Source organism: Myxocyprinus asiaticus, chromosome 9 (assembly GCF_019703515.2).
Source record: "Myxocyprinus asiaticus isolate MX2 ecotype Aquarium Trade chromosome 9, UBuf_Myxa_2, whole genome shotgun sequence".
NCBI lineage: Eukaryota > Metazoa > Chordata > Actinopteri > Cypriniformes > Catostomidae > Myxocyprinus > Myxocyprinus asiaticus.
This window is the reverse complement of record NC_059352.1, coordinates 45,338,505-45,357,191: the sequence shown is the minus strand read 5'-3', so window position 1 is coordinate 45,357,191 and position 18,687 is coordinate 45,338,505. Positions and strand designations below refer to the sequence as shown.

At 37.0% G+C, this 18,687-nt stretch overlaps 1 protein-coding gene across 1 annotated transcript; it reads left to right on the top strand.

Moving 5' to 3' along the window:
- The first annotated feature begins 2,608 nt into the window (after positions 1 to 2,608).
- On the top strand, positions 2,609 to 14,389 carry LOC127446681 (protein transport protein Sec23A). The gene is made up of 19 exons (XM_051707812.1): positions 2,609 to 2,755; positions 4,161 to 4,392; positions 6,067 to 6,124; positions 6,228 to 6,314; positions 6,834 to 7,070; positions 7,178 to 7,260; positions 7,353 to 7,497; positions 7,985 to 8,143; positions 8,262 to 8,377; positions 8,723 to 8,846; positions 8,952 to 9,032; positions 9,169 to 9,258; positions 9,369 to 9,475; positions 9,919 to 10,072; positions 10,689 to 10,766; positions 11,509 to 11,670; positions 11,757 to 11,843; positions 12,024 to 12,245; positions 12,357 to 14,389. Exons 2-19 carry the CDS (start codon positions 4,172 to 4,174, stop codon positions 12,444 to 12,446), a joined length of 2,301 nt encoding a protein of 766 aa, XP_051563772.1. The 5' UTR covers positions 2,609 to 2,755; positions 4,161 to 4,171; the 3' UTR covers positions 12,447 to 14,389.
- The last annotated feature ends 4,298 nt before the right edge of the window (positions 14,390 to 18,687 follow it).

Genomic DNA, 18,687 nt, shown 5'->3' with positions numbered 1-18,687 from the left:
TTCTTACCAGATGTAGTTTTGTCGGCATTTTTCCCAAAGACAAACTCTGCTGTGATCGGTGCCATGTTGTTTTGTCACATGACTCTGTACGTCGAATGTTGAACCCTTTACTGACAACCCAGAGTCTTCCAAACTGAGATCAGTTGGTTTAAATGGATTTAAATTATGCGTTGGGTATGGCAAAACCAAAATACAATGTCCACGCATGTGTACACGGGGTCGCACAATGTTAAAGGAATATTCCAGGTTCAATAGAAGTTAAAGGTGCTGTAAGCGATTTTTTTCATGGAAAGGTGTCCAAAAAATGTCCTACTCCCTGAAAGATATTAATGACATAAGTGTCGTATGATATCTCACCTGTCTCTTTGACTGCACTAAACTCTGTAAAAAGCAAATAAAAATTTGTCCACAGGCCATGGACAATGACGCTTTCGACCTGTCAATCATTTTGCGCGTTCTCATAGTATTGTAGTTGCAGCGAATTATTGAGGCTTACTGCCAATTTTAAGTCATGTTGTTCATAACAGTTGCCTGTTGAGGGTGCTATTTTCCTGCTGTTGTTTTAGACAACCGTTTCTGCATGATGTCGGTCTCAATAAAGCTAATTTGTTATCTTTGTAGTGCAGGGTTTTGGAAAGAGGGGGCGTGGCTAATACAACAACTCAGTCTCGTGGAACTAGAACGGCTGAAATAGCTTACAGCACCTTTAAGATCAATCGATAGTGGCATAATGTTGATTACCACAAAAAATATTTCAACTTGTATAAGAAGTATAAGAAGCAAAAATTGAGGTTACAGTGAGGCACTTACAATGGATGGGGCCAATTTTTGGAAGGTTTAAACTCAGAAATGTGAAGCTTATAATTTTGGATATAACTTTTGGTAAAGTTTAGTAAGCAGTTTAATCACAATAAAAAAATGATATTGTTTATGTTTTGTGGCTATTCTTTTGAAACAGTGAGTATTTCAGTGTTTACAGACTGGCCCCATTCACTTCCATTGTAAGTGCCTCACTGTAACCAGTGAGTATTTAGCAGAGATGGGCCACATCTATCAAATTGAATGGGAGAAGTTGGAACGCTCAACCAAGGAGTCTTGTGTGCCCAACTGTCAACGGATGAAGAAAGGAACTCCTGCCTTTCAGTTAAAATAACCAATCACCTTTTAGATACAGACATCACCTGTCAATCAACTTTAGAAGGTGCATGCACATTAGCTACACAAGCCAGGAAAGTGCCATTTCTTAGCGTAATATGAGGTAAAGAATCACAATTTATTATTCCAGTATTGTCAGATTTTATTGCTGATTTGAAATATGTTCTTTGATCTTAATCTTGACCAACCGTTTTTGAGATTTTGGTCTTTCTCAATTCAAGTAGATAGTAGCTGCACTGGCATGACTGGAAAGAGCCTCCCGAGAGCGTTCCAAAGATGTCCGACAGTGACTTGGTAGAAAGACTTTGCTGTAACTCAGATTTTGGAAATTAATACATTTTTATTGCCTAAAAAAGTTAAGGAAATACATTTTAAAGTTTTGCATAGATACTACCCTTGCAATGTTTTTCTTAATAAATTAAAGGAGGATATTTCACCACTATGTTCTTTTTGTAAAACTGAGCCCGAAATTCTTATACATTTATTTTGTGCATGTAAATATTCTAAGGAACTTTGGACACAGATTTCTTTGTTAATATTTGATGTACTTCATAAAATAATTATGATACATGATTTTGTTCTTGGACTGTAACACTGGTTCTCCCATAGTTGACCATACCATAAAACTATTAACTCTGCTTGGGAAATTTCATTTACATAAAGCAAAAGTAACAGAGATAAAACCATGCTTCAAATTATTCTGTATAGACCTTAAAATGTTATATGAGTCTATGACTAATTTAACAAACAAAATGAAAAATATAATTAATATAATATAGGCTAACTTGTGTAAAAAAGAAGGAAAATATATATATAATGTATGTAAAGTATTGTACTATATCCCCTGTGTATGTCTGGTTATAACTATTGTTTTGTTTAGTCTATTATGTCACTGTAGTTCATTAAGCAATACAAAAATAAAAAATAAATAAAAATAAAATAAAAAATAAAATAAAATAAAATAAAAACTCAGATTTTGGCTTTTTTTTTTTTTTTTTTTTTTGCCACAAATGCTGTCGATTGAGCTTAACTTGTACTGAACCTGGAATATTCCTTAAAAAGATCTAGCAGGTTAGAACACTTAGAACACTTTTACATTAACACATCAAAGCTTTAAAAACGTTCATAAATTAGGTTAATGAATATCCATGAATTGTGAATGTCAGCAATATTCATACATTTTGTATGGATATTTATTTCCATCATTCATTCTTATATGACAATATAAAACAATAATACATAAACAAAACATTGCTTAGCCCACTTATTTTCATATGGTATGAAGGTATATCAGAAATTTCAGGTCACGCAAGAATTTACGCAGAACGCTTATTTGCATCAGGCGCTACCATGGAAATCGCTTGGCACGTCTACGCACAGAAATTCGACACTGCAACTGAACGTTCCCATGACGTCAGAACGCAGCAGCCAATCGTCTTGCGCGGAGTGTGTAGTAACACGTCACTCTTCGGAGCTACAGGAACCGGGCCGGGGCGAAGCCTTCTCGACGGTCTGATCTTCATTTTTCAATGCGGCTGTGATCGCTGGTCTTATCTATTATTTTTTACGGTTTGGATTAAAAGTCTCGTCTAGAAAGAAGGTATGTCTAGCTGTTTGTTTGGGAATACAAAGCAACGACCGTTGATCTGTTCGATTTAAACCGCAGACCCCGGATTAAGTCGGCGGAAGTCAGTCATGTTAGTGTGCAAACGGGTCATATATGTGTATATTTAGCGTTATGTTTTCACATTGATTATCAAGATATTATGTACTATAAATGGCGTCCACCGCTTCCCTGCTTTTAAGCGATTAAATGGCATGAAATACGTGTGATGGAATTGTCCGGCGCGAGTTTGACAACTATAATGTAGTATTCGTGACGTCACAGTTCAAATTGTTTTTTTTATTTTTTATTTTTGATTTTTTATTGTTTTTTTATTTTTTATTTTTTTTGACAAATGTTTTCATTATTATAAATACCTAAACTCTACCATGCATTAAATGCTATTTTATCAGCATTAACTAGTGGTTATGAAGCTATCCGGTTTGCTGGCCATTTATAAATCATATATTTTACTCTTTTTTGTATATTGTGGTAAAAGATTTCTGTAATATTGTGACTTCAGAGCACACATGGGCATTATAATAAGTCCTTTAAGTTTACCGTGTATTTATATCAATGCGTTATAATTTAGAAGTGTTAGTTTTTATTAAGTTATATATTACCAATTAAAAGCAATGTGTTGTAGTTGTTTTTGTACATACGATTTTGCCGTGCATCAATAAATGATATCTTGTGAGTGTAAACCAGTTGCTTTCAAACTATTTTGTGTTCTGACAATTTACTAAGCAGTATGTTGTCCTATTAGTTTACTGTTATTTTGTGAGTTGTGTCTTTAGAACTATTTGAAATGGTGAATTCTATTGTGTAATCAAACAATCAATACAGGTATTGGACCATGATTTAGCCTGTAGCGTTGATCCATTTCCAGGGATTCCTTTGGTTCAGCCCAGGTTTATCAGAGGTCAAAGTCTCCTCTCTGTCTAATATTTTGGAGTCATTTGTGTTTAGTCAGCACGTTTGTGTCTTGAGGTGAGTAGGTTTTCTGTACCAGGTGTGTCCTAGCTTTGGCACAGATGGCTTAAAAATAGCACTGTGTTTGACTCGACACCTCTACACATATCTCCGTTCAACAAGTTCTTTCTGACGTGTTAAGCGTGTGCATGAGAATTGCTCACGTAAAGCGGCTTTGTTCAAAGATGACAGCTGCGTAAAGAACTCACTTGGCCAGAACAAAAATCAAAGAACACTATTTCCGCCTGCGTTGCTGACTTGGGCGATAATATTGTCCCTGTCACTCAGGTATTTGCGTTTAATTTTAGGTTATGGAATGGTATCTTGCTCTTCCAGTTTGGAGACGCAACCCATAAGGTGTGGTTTAGGTTTAAAAAGTCTTCTCTACTCATTGTTTACTCATTATGCCTCTCTTTCTGGCCGGTCACAGTTCTGACTGTAATGGCGACCTACCAAGAGTTCATCCAACAGAACGAAGATCGTGATGGGATACGATGCAGTTGGAACCTCTGGCCTTCCAGCCGCCTGGAGGCCACACGGCTAGTGGTTCCTGTTTCCTGCCTCTACACACCTCTCAAAGAAAGACCAGATCTGCCTCCGGTCCAGTACGAACCGGTACTGTGTAGCCGGGCCAGCTGCAAAGCCGTACTCAACCCACTCTGGTAAGGACTGAATACATTTTTCGAATGTAGTGTAGTGTGGAATCGGTGTAGGTGAACATCACCAGGTGACTTTTGGAATTAACCCAGGATTGTGAGTCAGATTGATTAGTTGGTGGACTTGAAATGAGTCTTGGATAATAGAATTTCTGTAGCTAGACAGGTAGAGCATGGAACTAGAAATGGCAAGGTAATGGGTTCGGTTTCCAGAGAACACACGTACTGATAAAATCTTTTTGGATTGCCAAATGGATAAATGTGAATATTCCTCTAGTAAAAAGCTTGTTATAAAATGGATACTGTAAATTCCATTCAGTAGATTGAATGAGCTGACAAACACACACCTATATTGCTTGAGCATAAGCAGCTTACAATTGGACTAATGAACTATATAACCAATTGGAAAAATGGTTATATTTGTTATTTTTTTGGCACAAAAGTTTCAGGGACTAAAGTTATGGAGGTTTTGCACCTTTCCCATGCTAAAATTATTGTAACTTAGGCCTCTTGTGGCTTATAGCTTTGTTTTGATTTGATCACCTATTTTTGCTTGAATTGGATATATTCTGGATTCTTTTGTTTTTAATTTGGTGTTAGTAAAATGCTGCTGTAAAGTGGAGATTTGGTGTTTGATCTTTCCCTTCCTAATTATATTATTTCAAAGCTTTTTTTTTTTTTAAATGATAAAATACCTCTTTATCCACATTGTCACTGTATGTTAATAATGGTGCATTCATGTCATGTCTGAATTACTGTAATTTCAAGATTGCAACTCGAAGATTCTACTCGGAGCTATTCACGTCCTCAGACCTGGTCAATTATATTTCTATGGCAAAACTTAACACACAAACGGCTTTGTTGTTTAAAATAGCTTAATGTTTATCACGAAATTAATTCATCTGTATATGTTCATGTAACGAAAATGCTCCAGACCTCAATGAGCGCGTTTACATGCACGTTCCTACACCGATTATGCCTAATAAGTCAACAACGTGTTTGGTCATGTAAACGCATTAACTTAAACGGTTTCCTTTATCGGTGTAAGGTCATAAACTGCGTAAGAATTAACCGATCAACACAGGTAGCTTTTTGCCCATTACCCCAATTTCATGTTGCATGCAAACACCTTTTAGCGGCATTCTTACTGGCTTATCCAGTGTGCGGAAGTGTTGTGCACATGCCTCTTCACAGATTGACGTCAAAAGCAGCGAATAACTCGATTATTTCAAATCTCATGTAAATGTGGGTTTCTTGCTTTGTCTGATTTTTTTAAATAAGCTGATTTTTAGGTGTTAACTGCGTATTGGTGTGCATGTAAACTGGCACAATGGCTTAATAAAATGGCATATCAAAGATAAATATTGGTTTACTAACTTCAGCTGTGGTGGCCGCTGCCATATTGGTTCTTTTTCCATGTCACGATTGTCAAGTAAAGAGCTTTCATGGTTTTCCGAGTTTACAACTTGCATTTATGAGTTCGACAAAGATGTGAGCACTTTTTCGTCGGAATCTCGTAATTACTGTAATTTCGACATGAAGTGAATGCACCATTGAATCAGGATAGTTAATATTATAAATACTGTTTCAATTCATGTGCTAATGTCTGGGTCTCCAAGTTAAAGAAAGGCTTCTTCTTAGATGACTGTTGCACCTTTAACACTTTTATTTCTTTTGTAGTCAAGTGGACTTCAGAGCAAAGATATGGGCCTGCAACTTTTGTTTCCAGAGGAACTCTGTGAGTATACATGATTGAATAAACATACTTTAAGACTTGGCTTTATTCCATAACATCAACCACACCTGTCACTGTAAATAAATATGAATCTCTTACTTTACAGTTTCCTCCATCATATGCTGGCATTTCAGAAGTGAATCAGCCAGCAGAACTAATGCCTCAGTTCTCCACCATTGAGTACATAGTGCAGGTAAATACATTTACTCTGTGTACTCTGTACTGTGCACAGACAAACCGTACTGTACAAACTCATAGATTAACTGCAACTCCCTTAGCTCACAGATGGCATCTTGTTAAAAGCCACGTTGACATTTTTTCTGATTATACTATCAGTATATTTTAATGAGAGACATTTCAAGTTGCTTTAAATTTCAGGCCACATCCACAATAATGTTTTCTTTGGAAAACGCATTAATTTTGATGAGTTTTCGCCTCATGTACAGTAGAACGCCGTTTTCCTACACCAAAAACAAAGTTTCTAAAATACAATCCTTTACTGCATACTTTGGAAAATTATGACATTAGTTAAAACGGAGTAGTGTGGATGTGGCCTCAGATCAAATAAGCTCAGTTTGATCGAGATTTGATAAAAAAATAATAAAACTTAATGAATTTAACAATACAAATCACTGATGTTCATTTATTAATTATTTATAACAATATTTAATATTTTCAATAACATAAATCAATCTGATTTATTCGGACTCAGCGTGGTCCTCCAACCCCTCTCATCTTCCTGTACGTGGTGGACACATGTTTGGAAGAAGAAGACCTCCAGGCCCTGAAAGAGTCTCTGCAGATGTCCCTTAGCCTCCTGCCGCCCAACGCCATGGTGGGTCTCATCACCTTCGGCCGCATGGTTCAGGTCCATGAGCTCAGCTGCGAAGGCATCGCCAAGAGCTACGTCTTCCGCGGTACAAAAGAGCTCACGCCAAAACAGATACAGGTCAGTGGTGAGATCATTCAGTACTGTTCTAGAAACCACCTTAAAAGCCAACAAAGAAGATAGTAAGTGTTTAAGTGTTAATTTATCCGGACTCTATCTATTTTCAGGAGATGCTGGGCCTGATGAATCCAGCCACCTCTGGACAACAAGGGAAACCACTAGCCCCACATGACGCTGCAGCTTCCTGCAAGTACGAAATGGTTGTGCCATTAAGAAATGGTGTGCCGGCACTTTTGACTTTTTATACTAACTCATTTTCTATTTTGTTTGCATCTGTTTTAGATTTCTGCAGCCTGTGCACAAAGTGGATATGAACCTAACAGACCTGCTCGGGGAGCTGCAGAGAGACCCCTGGCCTGTTCCCCAAGGAAAGAGACCTCTCCGCTCCACAGGCATCGCCCTCTCCATTGCTGTTGGACTGCTGGAGGTACAGCCTGGAAATTATACATTTAAAAAGCAGATCTTGAAAGCATGTCACAATACAAGTCAGTTTTTGGCAGAAAGCTAGCTAGAAGCATGATTGACATTTAAAAAGCTAGTTGCTTGTTCCACAATTGGCCACGTGTCTGTAACGCTGGCTGTGAGTGTCAAAGTCCACTTCTGCTGTCATGTCATATCAGAACAGTTGTACCTTCTTACATAACTCTATAGAGATAACAGTCAGACCACCTACTGCACTCTTGAGTTTGATAACAAGTCTAGGATGACACATTTAACTTTAACATGTGTTGTTTATTTAAAATCTAAAAGTTGTAATTTTATCCCACTACCACAAAGAGTTCATAATATCAGGAAAAAGGTAATTTCTTTACAGATGGTTTAGATTTTCACTGCCCTTGCATTGCAGTTCACATTTGAAAATGTTGAATGCAGGTTTGCTTTTCATTAATCGCTGGTCTCCATTCTACTTGTAGGGTACATTTCCAAATACTGGAGCTCGTGTGATGCTGTTTACCGGTGGCCCCCCAACACAGGGGCCTGGCATGGTGGTGGGAGATGAATTGAAGACTCCCATTCGCTCCTGGCACGACATCCAGAAAGACAATGCCCGGCATCTGAAGAAGGCCACCAAGGTGAGTGAAAACATTAGCTAGGGGGCGACATTTTTTTTGTAATGTTTTGTTACACATTTTTGTGCAGTTCCTTAAAATCGAATAAACATCAAACTAATTTCTGTTGAATTCTATTCAGTATTACGAGGCTCTGGCAAATCGTGCCGCAGTTAACGGACATGCCGTTGACATCTACGCCTGTGCCCTGGATCAAACGGGACTACTGGAGATGAAATGTCTGTCCAACCTCACAGGGTAAGAATTACTTAAGAATTATTGATCTTGTTATGTCTTGCATGACAATTAAAACTTGTGCTCGACCGATATGGGGTTTTTAATTACCGATATTGTTATTATGAGCAAGAAGGCCGATATAATGCTGATATACACATAATACGATTTAATGACAGCAAAATCCTTATTCATAATATTATATTTTTATATATTTATTTAGGCCAGTATGTCTCCATGAGGACACGGTTATCAGCCGATAATCTAAAAATGGCCAAATATTGGCCGATATATCGGTCTATTACTATTTAAATTCCACTGGGATCAGTCAAATGTAATATGTTACTTACAAATAATGTCTTGTTTTAGTGGACACATTGTCATGGGCGATTCCTTCAACACATCTCTGTTCAAGCAGACCTTCCAAAGAGTCTTCAGCAAAGACTACAACGGAGAGTTCCGCATGGCTTTTGGCGGCACTTTAGAAGTGAAGGTATTACAGGCGGACTAAATCACCAAATTACACCGTAGACCCAGATTGATGTATCTGAGAGTTTTCTATGTATATTCAAATCCCTTCTGTCATCATTCTTACCAGACATCAAGGGAGCTGAAGGTCTCTGGTGCAATCGGCCCATGTGTTTCGCTCAACACCAAAGGATCATGTGTTTCAGAAAATGTAAGTTTCAACACATTTCATGCTAGTTTTATCTTCAATGAAGACGATAGTCTGTCTGGAACAATGGATTCCAGTTAGGCTTCAAAGATCGCCCAAGTGTACAGATATCTGACATTTTTGTATTATTTGTCTGCAGGAAATGGGCGTCGGAGGAACATGCCAATGGAAGATTTGTAGTCTTACGCCTTCCACCACCCTGGCCATGTACTTTGAAGTAGTTAATCAGGTATGTTGTTATATAATTAGCCGACTTGATCTATTGTACGTGTGCTTGGGTGTGAGATACTATATTCACATTGACATTACAATAAGAATGGTATTTTTGGCTTTTTGTAGCACAACGCCCCGATCCCTCAGGGTGGAAGAGGAGCTGTTCAGTTTGTAACTCAGTACCAACACTCGAACACACAGCGACGGATCCGTGTCACCACCATCGCCAGAAAGTGAGTCTTGGTTTATAGCTTTGGACTCGTAAAATTCTTTTTTAAATGGATAGTTCACCCCAAACTTCAAATTTGTTCATGAGATGAGGGTGAGTAAATAATTTTTTGGGTGAACTTTCCCTTTTAACTGTAAACATTCGACACATATCATTCTTATAGGTAAAACCCTTTGTTTCTTTTTTGTTTCAGTAAGGTTGCTCCTTCTGTTGCTATTCACCTTAATGTAGTTCAAGGCTATTGTGTTATCTAAAATCAATATATATATATATATATCATGTTTCCACCTACAATTTCAGTGTTTGCTTTAGCTCAAAATAGGTCTTGCTGCGTAAATCATGTGTAGTTTAAGCCCTTAATAGCTCTTGAATAGCCAAAATTCTTGAGTGTGCAATTTGTGCGTCACTGGTCCTTGACAAACCGGTTTTGTCTCTTGTCACACCTAGTTGGGCTGACGCACAGTCCCAGATCCAACATATTGAGTCATCATTCGATCAGGAAGCCTCTGCCGTTCTCATGGCCCGGCTTGGCGTATTCAGGGCAGAGTCAGAGGAGGGGCCTGACGTCCTCCGCTGGCTGGACAGGCAGCTCATTCGATTGGTAAGTATCAGATCCTGGGGCTATTGTGAAATTTTCCCTGTAGGAGGAAATATGGGTTAAATGCTTCCATTCATAACCGCCGATACAACAAATTGTTTTTGCTTAGGATCATCAGTAGTGTTTGCGAAAACAATCATCACTATTTCTATTGCTCCTATTTAAGGTTAGCTACTTGAACAAACCCCTAATGCTCTCACATAGGGATATGGGCATAAATGATACCTCAAATCATGTGACTTTTTGAGAAGAGGTGTTCTATCCCTTTTCTAAGCAATTAGATAAAACGGAAAAAAATCCCACAGACTAAAATTAAAGTAGGGACCCGAGCCATATCTAGGGACCATAATATCATAGAGAGTTGGAGATGGACTCTTTCACAGCAGTGCACTCAGTGCATTTTTGCAACCCAATAGCAAAGCCCTGGCAACAACCCAGAACACCCTAGCATTGTGATGCCTGGTTTTGTACGGGAAAACGCCACCCATATTTTCATTAGAAAATGTAAAAAATCTAGTTTAATCATGCAGTGCCGCATTGCAGAGCTGTAGTGCAAGTTTTAGTTTATGAATTTAAATGTTGCTGTACATTTAAAGTTGTGTCTTCTGTTCGGTTTCAGTGTCAGAAATTTGGACAGTTCAACAAAGATGATCCAAACTCCTTCAGACTATCTGAATCGCTCTCACTCTACCCACAGGTAAAACACAGACTCCTCCAGTAACACTCTTGAAAATTTAAGCACTAATCTATAATTTCATAATATTGATTCATTAATATTCATATTACATTTAGTCTTTTTGTCCATTTTACGATTATCGGTTTCGGCCGATAACTGTATTCGCTTGGCCGATTAACAGTAGTGTTAACATTCCCTTGTGTCAGTTCCAAAATTTACCAATAGATTTGTCAATGGATAGTCAACACTTTCTGTTGTCAAGGTTTTTTCTTTTCAAGTTAATGCAAATTTGAGTAAATATTGTATAAAATAACCCTTACAAAAATCTAGAGTTCTGGCAAACTTGCTGCAAACTTGCCACAACTTTGCTGCAAATTTGCCACTCATTATTTTCACATGCAAATTAGATTTTTGTTTGCTGCAAATGTTTGCCAGAAGTTTGTAGCTCTTCACCGGTAGTGGTGAACCTGCATCAGACCTCTGGCAACAATGGACAATTTGCCACAAGTTTGCGGCAAAGTTTATTTGCAGGTGAAAATCTTTCAGTGGTGAATTTACGGCAAGTTTGTGGCAAATTTGCCATGAAATCTCGAAGTGTTAATTTCTAAAGTGAAACATTGAGTACATCTGATTTGCTGATGTTAAATTGTATTATGTTTATCTGCATTTATAACGGCCATCCTGCTCTCTAGATATCGGCATCGGGCATCGAAAAACCCATATCGGTTGACCACTAATTACATTATGCTAATTTTCTTTACAGTTTATGTTCCACTTGAGAAGATCACCGTTCTTGCAGGTGTTCAATAACAGTCCGGATGAATCGTCCTACTACAGACATCATTTTGTGAGACAGGATCTGACACAGTCACTCATCATGGTACAACCCATCCTCTACTCCTACTCTTTCTACGGACCACCAGAGGTGAATATACCGTTCATCCGTATTTAAAGAGCTGAATGCCATTTAATTGAATTGTACTTATCCCACATCTTCATTTGGTTTTGTAGCCTGTGCTTCTGGACAGCAGCAGCATTCTTCCAGATCGCATTCTGTTGATGGACACCTTCTTTCAGTTGGTAATCTACCATGGAGAGGTAAATACATTTTCATATTCAAAAATACCAGTATAACATCCAAAACAAGCAATAGCATTCCTTAAAATTGTGGAATGCAACAGGGTTAGAGTAGAAATCAGTATTTTCAGTTAGCATCCTCAAATGTTGTCTAGCACAGTTGTGTTAAGGTTAGTAAATGTCGTCTTTTCGTCTTCACAGACCATTGCGCAGTGGAGGAAAGCAGGTTATCAGGAGATGCCCGAATATGAGAACTTTAAGCAGCTGCTTCAAGCTCCTCTGGATGATGCTCAGGAGATCCTGCAGACACGCTTTCCCATGCCCAGATACATCGACACAGAGCATGGAGGTTCTCAAGCCCGTTTCCTCCTCTCTAAAGTCAACCCATCCCAGACCCACAATAACCTCTATGCCTGGGGCCAGGTACAAACCCACAAATCATTTTAGGCACAAGACAGTAAGATCAAACATTTCTATTGAGCTATTGATCTCTCAAGAATGTCTAAATGCTAACATTTTAAATCTGGTTTGTAGGAATCAGGAGCACCAATCCTCACTGATGATGTCAGTCTGCAAGTTTTCATGGACCATCTCAAGAAACTGGCAGTTTCCAGCTCAGCCTAAATTTTCTACCGTGTACGAATGAAGGATGTAAATTTAGAGTGGAAAGAACATTTGATATTCCATTCTGGAAAAACGTAACATTTCCATACCCAACCCTGGCCTTGACACAACCAAATGCATCTCCATGTTTCCATCCTCCAGCTAAAGTTACTCGCATAAGTAATTATGATTGTTTAATTTAAGTGTATGTCTTTTATTTTCTATATTTGGATTTGTCTATCATGTTTGTTTGCTTATTTAATTATATTTGGTTTAGTTTTCATCTAAAAGAAAGTATTACTTTTCATGTTAAACCAATAAGCTTTTAACAAAAATGTCTGATTTTCCAAAGAGAGAATGATTTTTGATCTCATGTTGCTTATGTAATTCTTTTCCAGGCATGTTTAGACTGAAATTGCAATTAAGGCTTGTTTGTGAATGTCCTATTTTTGTCTTTTGTTTTGTATTACACATACCAGCAGTCTTCTCTTACTCTCATCATAAACTGTTAACTAATTTAAGTTGGTGGGAGAAAAAGTGTTTTTCATTCCAGTTCCTCTGGATTTGTAACTGGACAAATGTTGTATGTAAAGAATATGAAAGTAACTCACATTCCAGTTGATTTTTACTATTATGAACTAATGCTATGTATAATATTTATAGTGAGAAATCTCTTTTAGGTTTATTTCATTTCAAAAGATGAAGATGAGCACATGAGTGTGCAAACTGATCTTAATCTTAAATAAAATGTAACAAATCGACATGACAAAAGCATCTGTACTTATGATGAAATGGTGGTGTCATCAGAATTCCAAAAAGAATTATCTTTAAACTCAATGCATCTCAATTATTTCTAAGGACTCACAATGTTTTATAACTTTCTGTCTATCTTTCTATTGATAGATAACTTAGGAACATATGTTAGACAATGACGAAGACAAACGTGCTGAAGAAACCTGTGTTTCTGAGTCTTTTCTTTGCTCATAAAGGTCAAGAGTCATGTGCACTCTAGTGGCCATGAGCAGAACCCTTCTACATAGGTGAGCCTGCAAGCTTAGCATAAAATAGCATAACGCAGCGGTGCAATACACATTCTATGGGCGGTACACTGGCGAGGAGACAAGTGGCCATTCTTTTTGAATGGATGTCTGTGAAGGAGATGCTAGAGATCTGCAACCAGGGGGGTATTTAGACCTTTATTTTATTTACTAATTTGTTTACCTATCTGAGCTTGAAAAGTGACTTTTTTTGTACTTTTCATATGAATATTTTCTCATACTGAACCAATTCTCATAAATTATATACCGTTTGAAAGCTCAAGAATCAAACTGTGCTGTCCATTAAAATAAAAATATATATATATATATATATATATATATTTATATAATATATATATATATATATATATATATATATATATAAAACACATGAAATTACAAGTATAACTACTAGAAGGCTGCAGAGAGCTACTTATTCATCCCTGGTTGAAGAGAAGATGATTTCTAGATTTTGTCACAAGTTCTGCATATTTGAACATTATCAAAGACTACTTTTGTCAAAGTTTAGCATTTTGTTTGATTTGTTTGAGGTTATTTTTGTCAGTTTTTGCATACCTGAAATTAATAGAATAACAAGTAATAACCTAATTTATCCCTGATTGTAACAAGATGAATGTGTGTGTGTGTGTGTGTTTTCAACATTGTAGATGTGTTGTGGTGTTACCAATTCATTTTGGTGTGTGTTCTGCATTGTGGCTAATTTATTTATTTTGTTGATGAATTAAATATATATATATATATATTTTTTTTAAATCTTTTTTTATAGTCTGACCAGTTCGGTTTTGTGTGTGTATGTTTGTGTTTTGCACTCTTTATGTTTGGTAGTCTCACCCTTTCATGTCTGTGTGTTTTTCCTGCATTGTGGCTGTTTTTCAGATTTTATATAATAAACAATTTTAAAAAATCTGTAATGTTTTGTGTTTCCTATTCATTTACTATGGCGGTCACTTTTGACCGGGAACAGTACAAGTGTAACTTTTTTTTCTACCAATTAGACTGATCGAATCAACTCCAATTTCTTTGTGTGTGTTCAAAATGGACGAAAAGTAACCAAGTCTCGTATCCGTCAGATAAAGGAAACCAGTTTTATTGAAGAAACAAAATTGATTTTGGTCAAAAATGATCAAAGAGTGCATGAGGGTTAAACCAGGGACTAAAAACAAAATGTTTTTCATTTCTGAGCAAAAACTGTATTTTATTTTATTTTTTATTTTATTTTTTGTTCCGGTTCAAAAGTTCCGCAGCCTCCTTTTAAAATGTTACTGGTTAGAACAAAATAAAAGAATGCTTAATAATGTTATTTTTAAAATAACAGTACTCTGCGCTAAGAAACGGAAGTTCTGGGGGGCAAATTGGAGTGGTAGAATGGTAATAGTGGTGTTCTCATTTTCCATCCCACTGAGACCTCCGACATTTTTGCGCTGCTGGTAGAATTTTCAGACGGCCCCTTACAAGTGCTTGTTAATGAAAGCCCGATCTGAACATTTTTAGGCATCATTTTCCAGCTACAACAAGCGTTGACTGTTTGAGTTCTATGTGTTATGTCTGTATGATATAGTCATGTATTCATTAACCTAATTGTGCTAATGATATAATTGTAAAATTGTCAGCTCCAGAGAATGCAGTTAGGAGAAACCGAAAGTCAATCAAATAATGAGCCAACATCTGGATATAAGGTAGAAGTTCAGCGTTAGTTTAGCATATTTTGACTTGCCAGCTCCAGTTTCAGTTCTACTTAATGTGGATTATATGTGCTGGAGTAAATGTAAGTTTAAGTTACTTTTACAGTGCAATTTCCCACATTATTATCACGAAACCCGATCTGGATCTGATTTTCTGCTTTATTGAATGCACTGCTCTTTTTTTGGCAAGCATTCATTATAAAATAGTTTTATATATATATATATATATATATATATGTGTGTATGTGTGTGTGTGTGTGTGTGTGTGTGTGTGTGTATCTGTCAGGTTTTCATTTCTGGAACAACACAGTACACACTTTAATGTTCTGTACAATGCAGAAACGAGACAAATGTAGTGCAACAAGTTTGGCAAAACAAACAATAAAGCGAGAGAGAACAAAGCTACAGAGTTGATCCTGCTGCTTCTCTTGCAAATGAAATGCATACAGGGTAGATAACAAACAACTTCTTTATGAACACCCTTTATCAATCAAATACGTAATGTGCGGTGCACCAATCACAAGGGAGAGGCACAAGTGTGCTCAATAGCGAAGAATTAAGCTTAATATTAACAACCGCATTCTCTTATAAGAGGCGCACACAGGCGTGCTCAATAAGGAATGCACGTAGACAGTGACAGACATAATAATGATAAGGGGAAAAAACACATTAAAGCCATCTTATTGGTCACTTATAATTAATATGCATGCAACTTTTTAATCTCATAGTAATTGAGATAGATACATGCATTAAAAATTCACTTGTTACACTGGACCATTTAAAGTAAATTAGTGAATTTAAAAATGTGCTTAAAAAGTCTATAAAGATTCTTAAAGCAAATGGTGACCATTGACAAGACATGTACATGCTGATTATAGCCTACTGATTAAATTCTAACCTAAAATCTTGATGTAGGCTATCATTCATTTTACCCAAATATGTTACTGCATTAGTCATTCTAAAGAACAGCATGGCAACATGGCTTAAAGTTTGTGGGTAAAACCAGAATGTTAGGGTGTATTGACTAATTGAAACATTTGTTCTGAGCCTGTTTTATATATATATATATATATTAAAATTTAAAAATGTGGTGAATCTTTGGTTGTCTTTAAAAAAATTGCATGTCCACAAATATTAAAACAGCAAAATAAAGGGGGGCCTGAGTAGCTCAGTGGTAAAAGACGCTGGCTACCACCCCTGGAGTTCACTAGTTGGCTAGTTCGAATCCCAGGGCGTGCTGAGTGACTCCAGCCAGGTCTCCTAAGCAACCAAATTGGCCCAGTTGCTAGGGAGGGTAGAGTCACATGGGGTAACCTCCTCGTGGTCGCTATAATGTGGTTCGTTCTTGGTGGGGCGCGTGGCGAGTTGAGCGCGGATGCCGCGGTGGATGGCATGAAGCCTCCACACGCACTATGTCTCCGTGGCAACACACTCAACAAGCCACGTGATAAAATGCATGGGTTGATGGTCTCAGACACAGAGGCAACTGGGATTCATCCTCCGCCACCTGGATTGAGGCGAATCACTCAACCACGAGGACTTAAAAGCGCACTGGGAATTGGGCATTCCAAATTGGGTGAAATTTGGAATGCCCAATGAAAAAGGGGAAAAATCCACAAAAAATAAATAAAAAATAAAACAGCAAAATAAATGTGTATATGTGTACAGGGGACATTTAAGTTATAATACAGTTGCCCCTCTACAAGCACTTGGCCTTTAGTTTCATGAAAAAATTATTGGAACAAAATTAACTGGTTGTTACCAGTTTCCAGCATTTAAAAATAAAGTTTTCACTCCAAAACAGTTGAAAATCACTTTATTCCAGTTACGTTCTGCTAAAATTTACATTCATTTTCGGTTTTCATTCCTTGAACCATTTTTAGTCCCTAGTTCCTGGTTTTAGTCTTTTTAACTTGTGTCGAGTTAAAAAGAATTACAATTTTTCAAAAACGCATGTTGACACCTGCGCTCTGTTTCATTCTTTGCGCTGCGTCTAGATTGTTTTTAGCACAGGTGTCACAAAGATTCAGCATTCTGAACAAGTTCAGGCTGTAAAGAGGGGACTGTTGCATTGTTTCATATTATTCCAGATTGTTCTGCACCAAGTGAAGTTTCAGCAAATAAACATAAAATCAATGCTTTTTTTCCGTTGTGCTCTAGTGTACTGAGGGGCTGCCATGCCTTGTTAAAACTGTATGTTACTGTTTCAATACTGTTACGAATACTGCCTATATGCTTACATAAATTATAGCCTATTGCAACAGTACATACTAGGAGAAGAAATTATAAAGATAGTGAGCGGGTTCGGTCTTATAATCTGACGGTATCGTTCAGGCCAGATAGGGTCACACGGTCTCGGGTACGAGTCGGGTTTCATTTTAAGGCTCGTGCAGACCTCTAGAAGATGCTTCAGTGTGCTGAATAAACTGCTTTTGTGAGGAAACAGCTAATCACTTAATGAATTTACCATCTGTCCGCCAATCTTTAACATGTTTCACACTAAACAATCCTTTTTGGAACGAACGATGTTTCGAGTTTACTACGATAAAACCGCTGTTTTATAAGAGAAGTCAAGGACAATTTGTCAGTTGTCAGCTTTTTTACGGCTCTCCCAATTCATTTGTATGGTCTCCACAAACGGTGACTTACTGTCGTAACAACACTCTCACGGAGAAATCGTCAGGATTCATACGACTTTTCTAAATTTGGCTAATTCATTTGATATGGTGGGACTGCACTCATTTGAATTCCTATGACTTTCATACAGCCAATAACGTTGCTGGACATCTTTCCATCTAATATGCAACAATTACTTGCTTCTGTCACACGCAACAGCTTCCTATCATGTTTACACACTCTATTGATTGGTTAAGTTCAGATAACGGTTTTGGGTAAAGGCATAATATTAATAAGTATGTCCTTAAGTTTTGAAGAGAGGGAAAACAAATTTTGAAGGGAGCAAAAAAAACTTTTTTTGGAAGAAAGAAAACTTTTTTTTTTTTTTTTTTTTTTTGAAGAGAGAAAACATTTTATTTTTATTTTTTATTATTATTTTTTTTTGAAGAGAGAAAAAAACAATTTTTGAAGAGAGAAAAAAGTTAAGACTTATGCTCAGGAAGGAACTGAGACACCGTTTTTTTTTTTCCACCGTGCGGTTCAGAGCCTCCGTAATCTACAAATATTCTGATTTGAAAAATGTTTTATAACAGTAATATGTGTTGTAAGCAATAAGTGAGCTTAATTCCTCTATTGCATCAGAACATCATAAAAATTATTGGGTTATTATGTTAAAGGAAATATGACGTCATTATTTCAGATGGAAAAAGAGTAATATTTAGCTCACCAACGAAATAATAAAATGCATTAATGTGATGCTGTACATAATTTGCTATTGATTTTTCTTTCTTTTAGTTCTAGTGCCAATAGAAGAAGACAACAGGCCTAATATGAAGAAATTTGAAACAACACACTCGAAAACCACAATTGTCTATAAGCAGAATTTTGTGCCATATTCCACAAGGC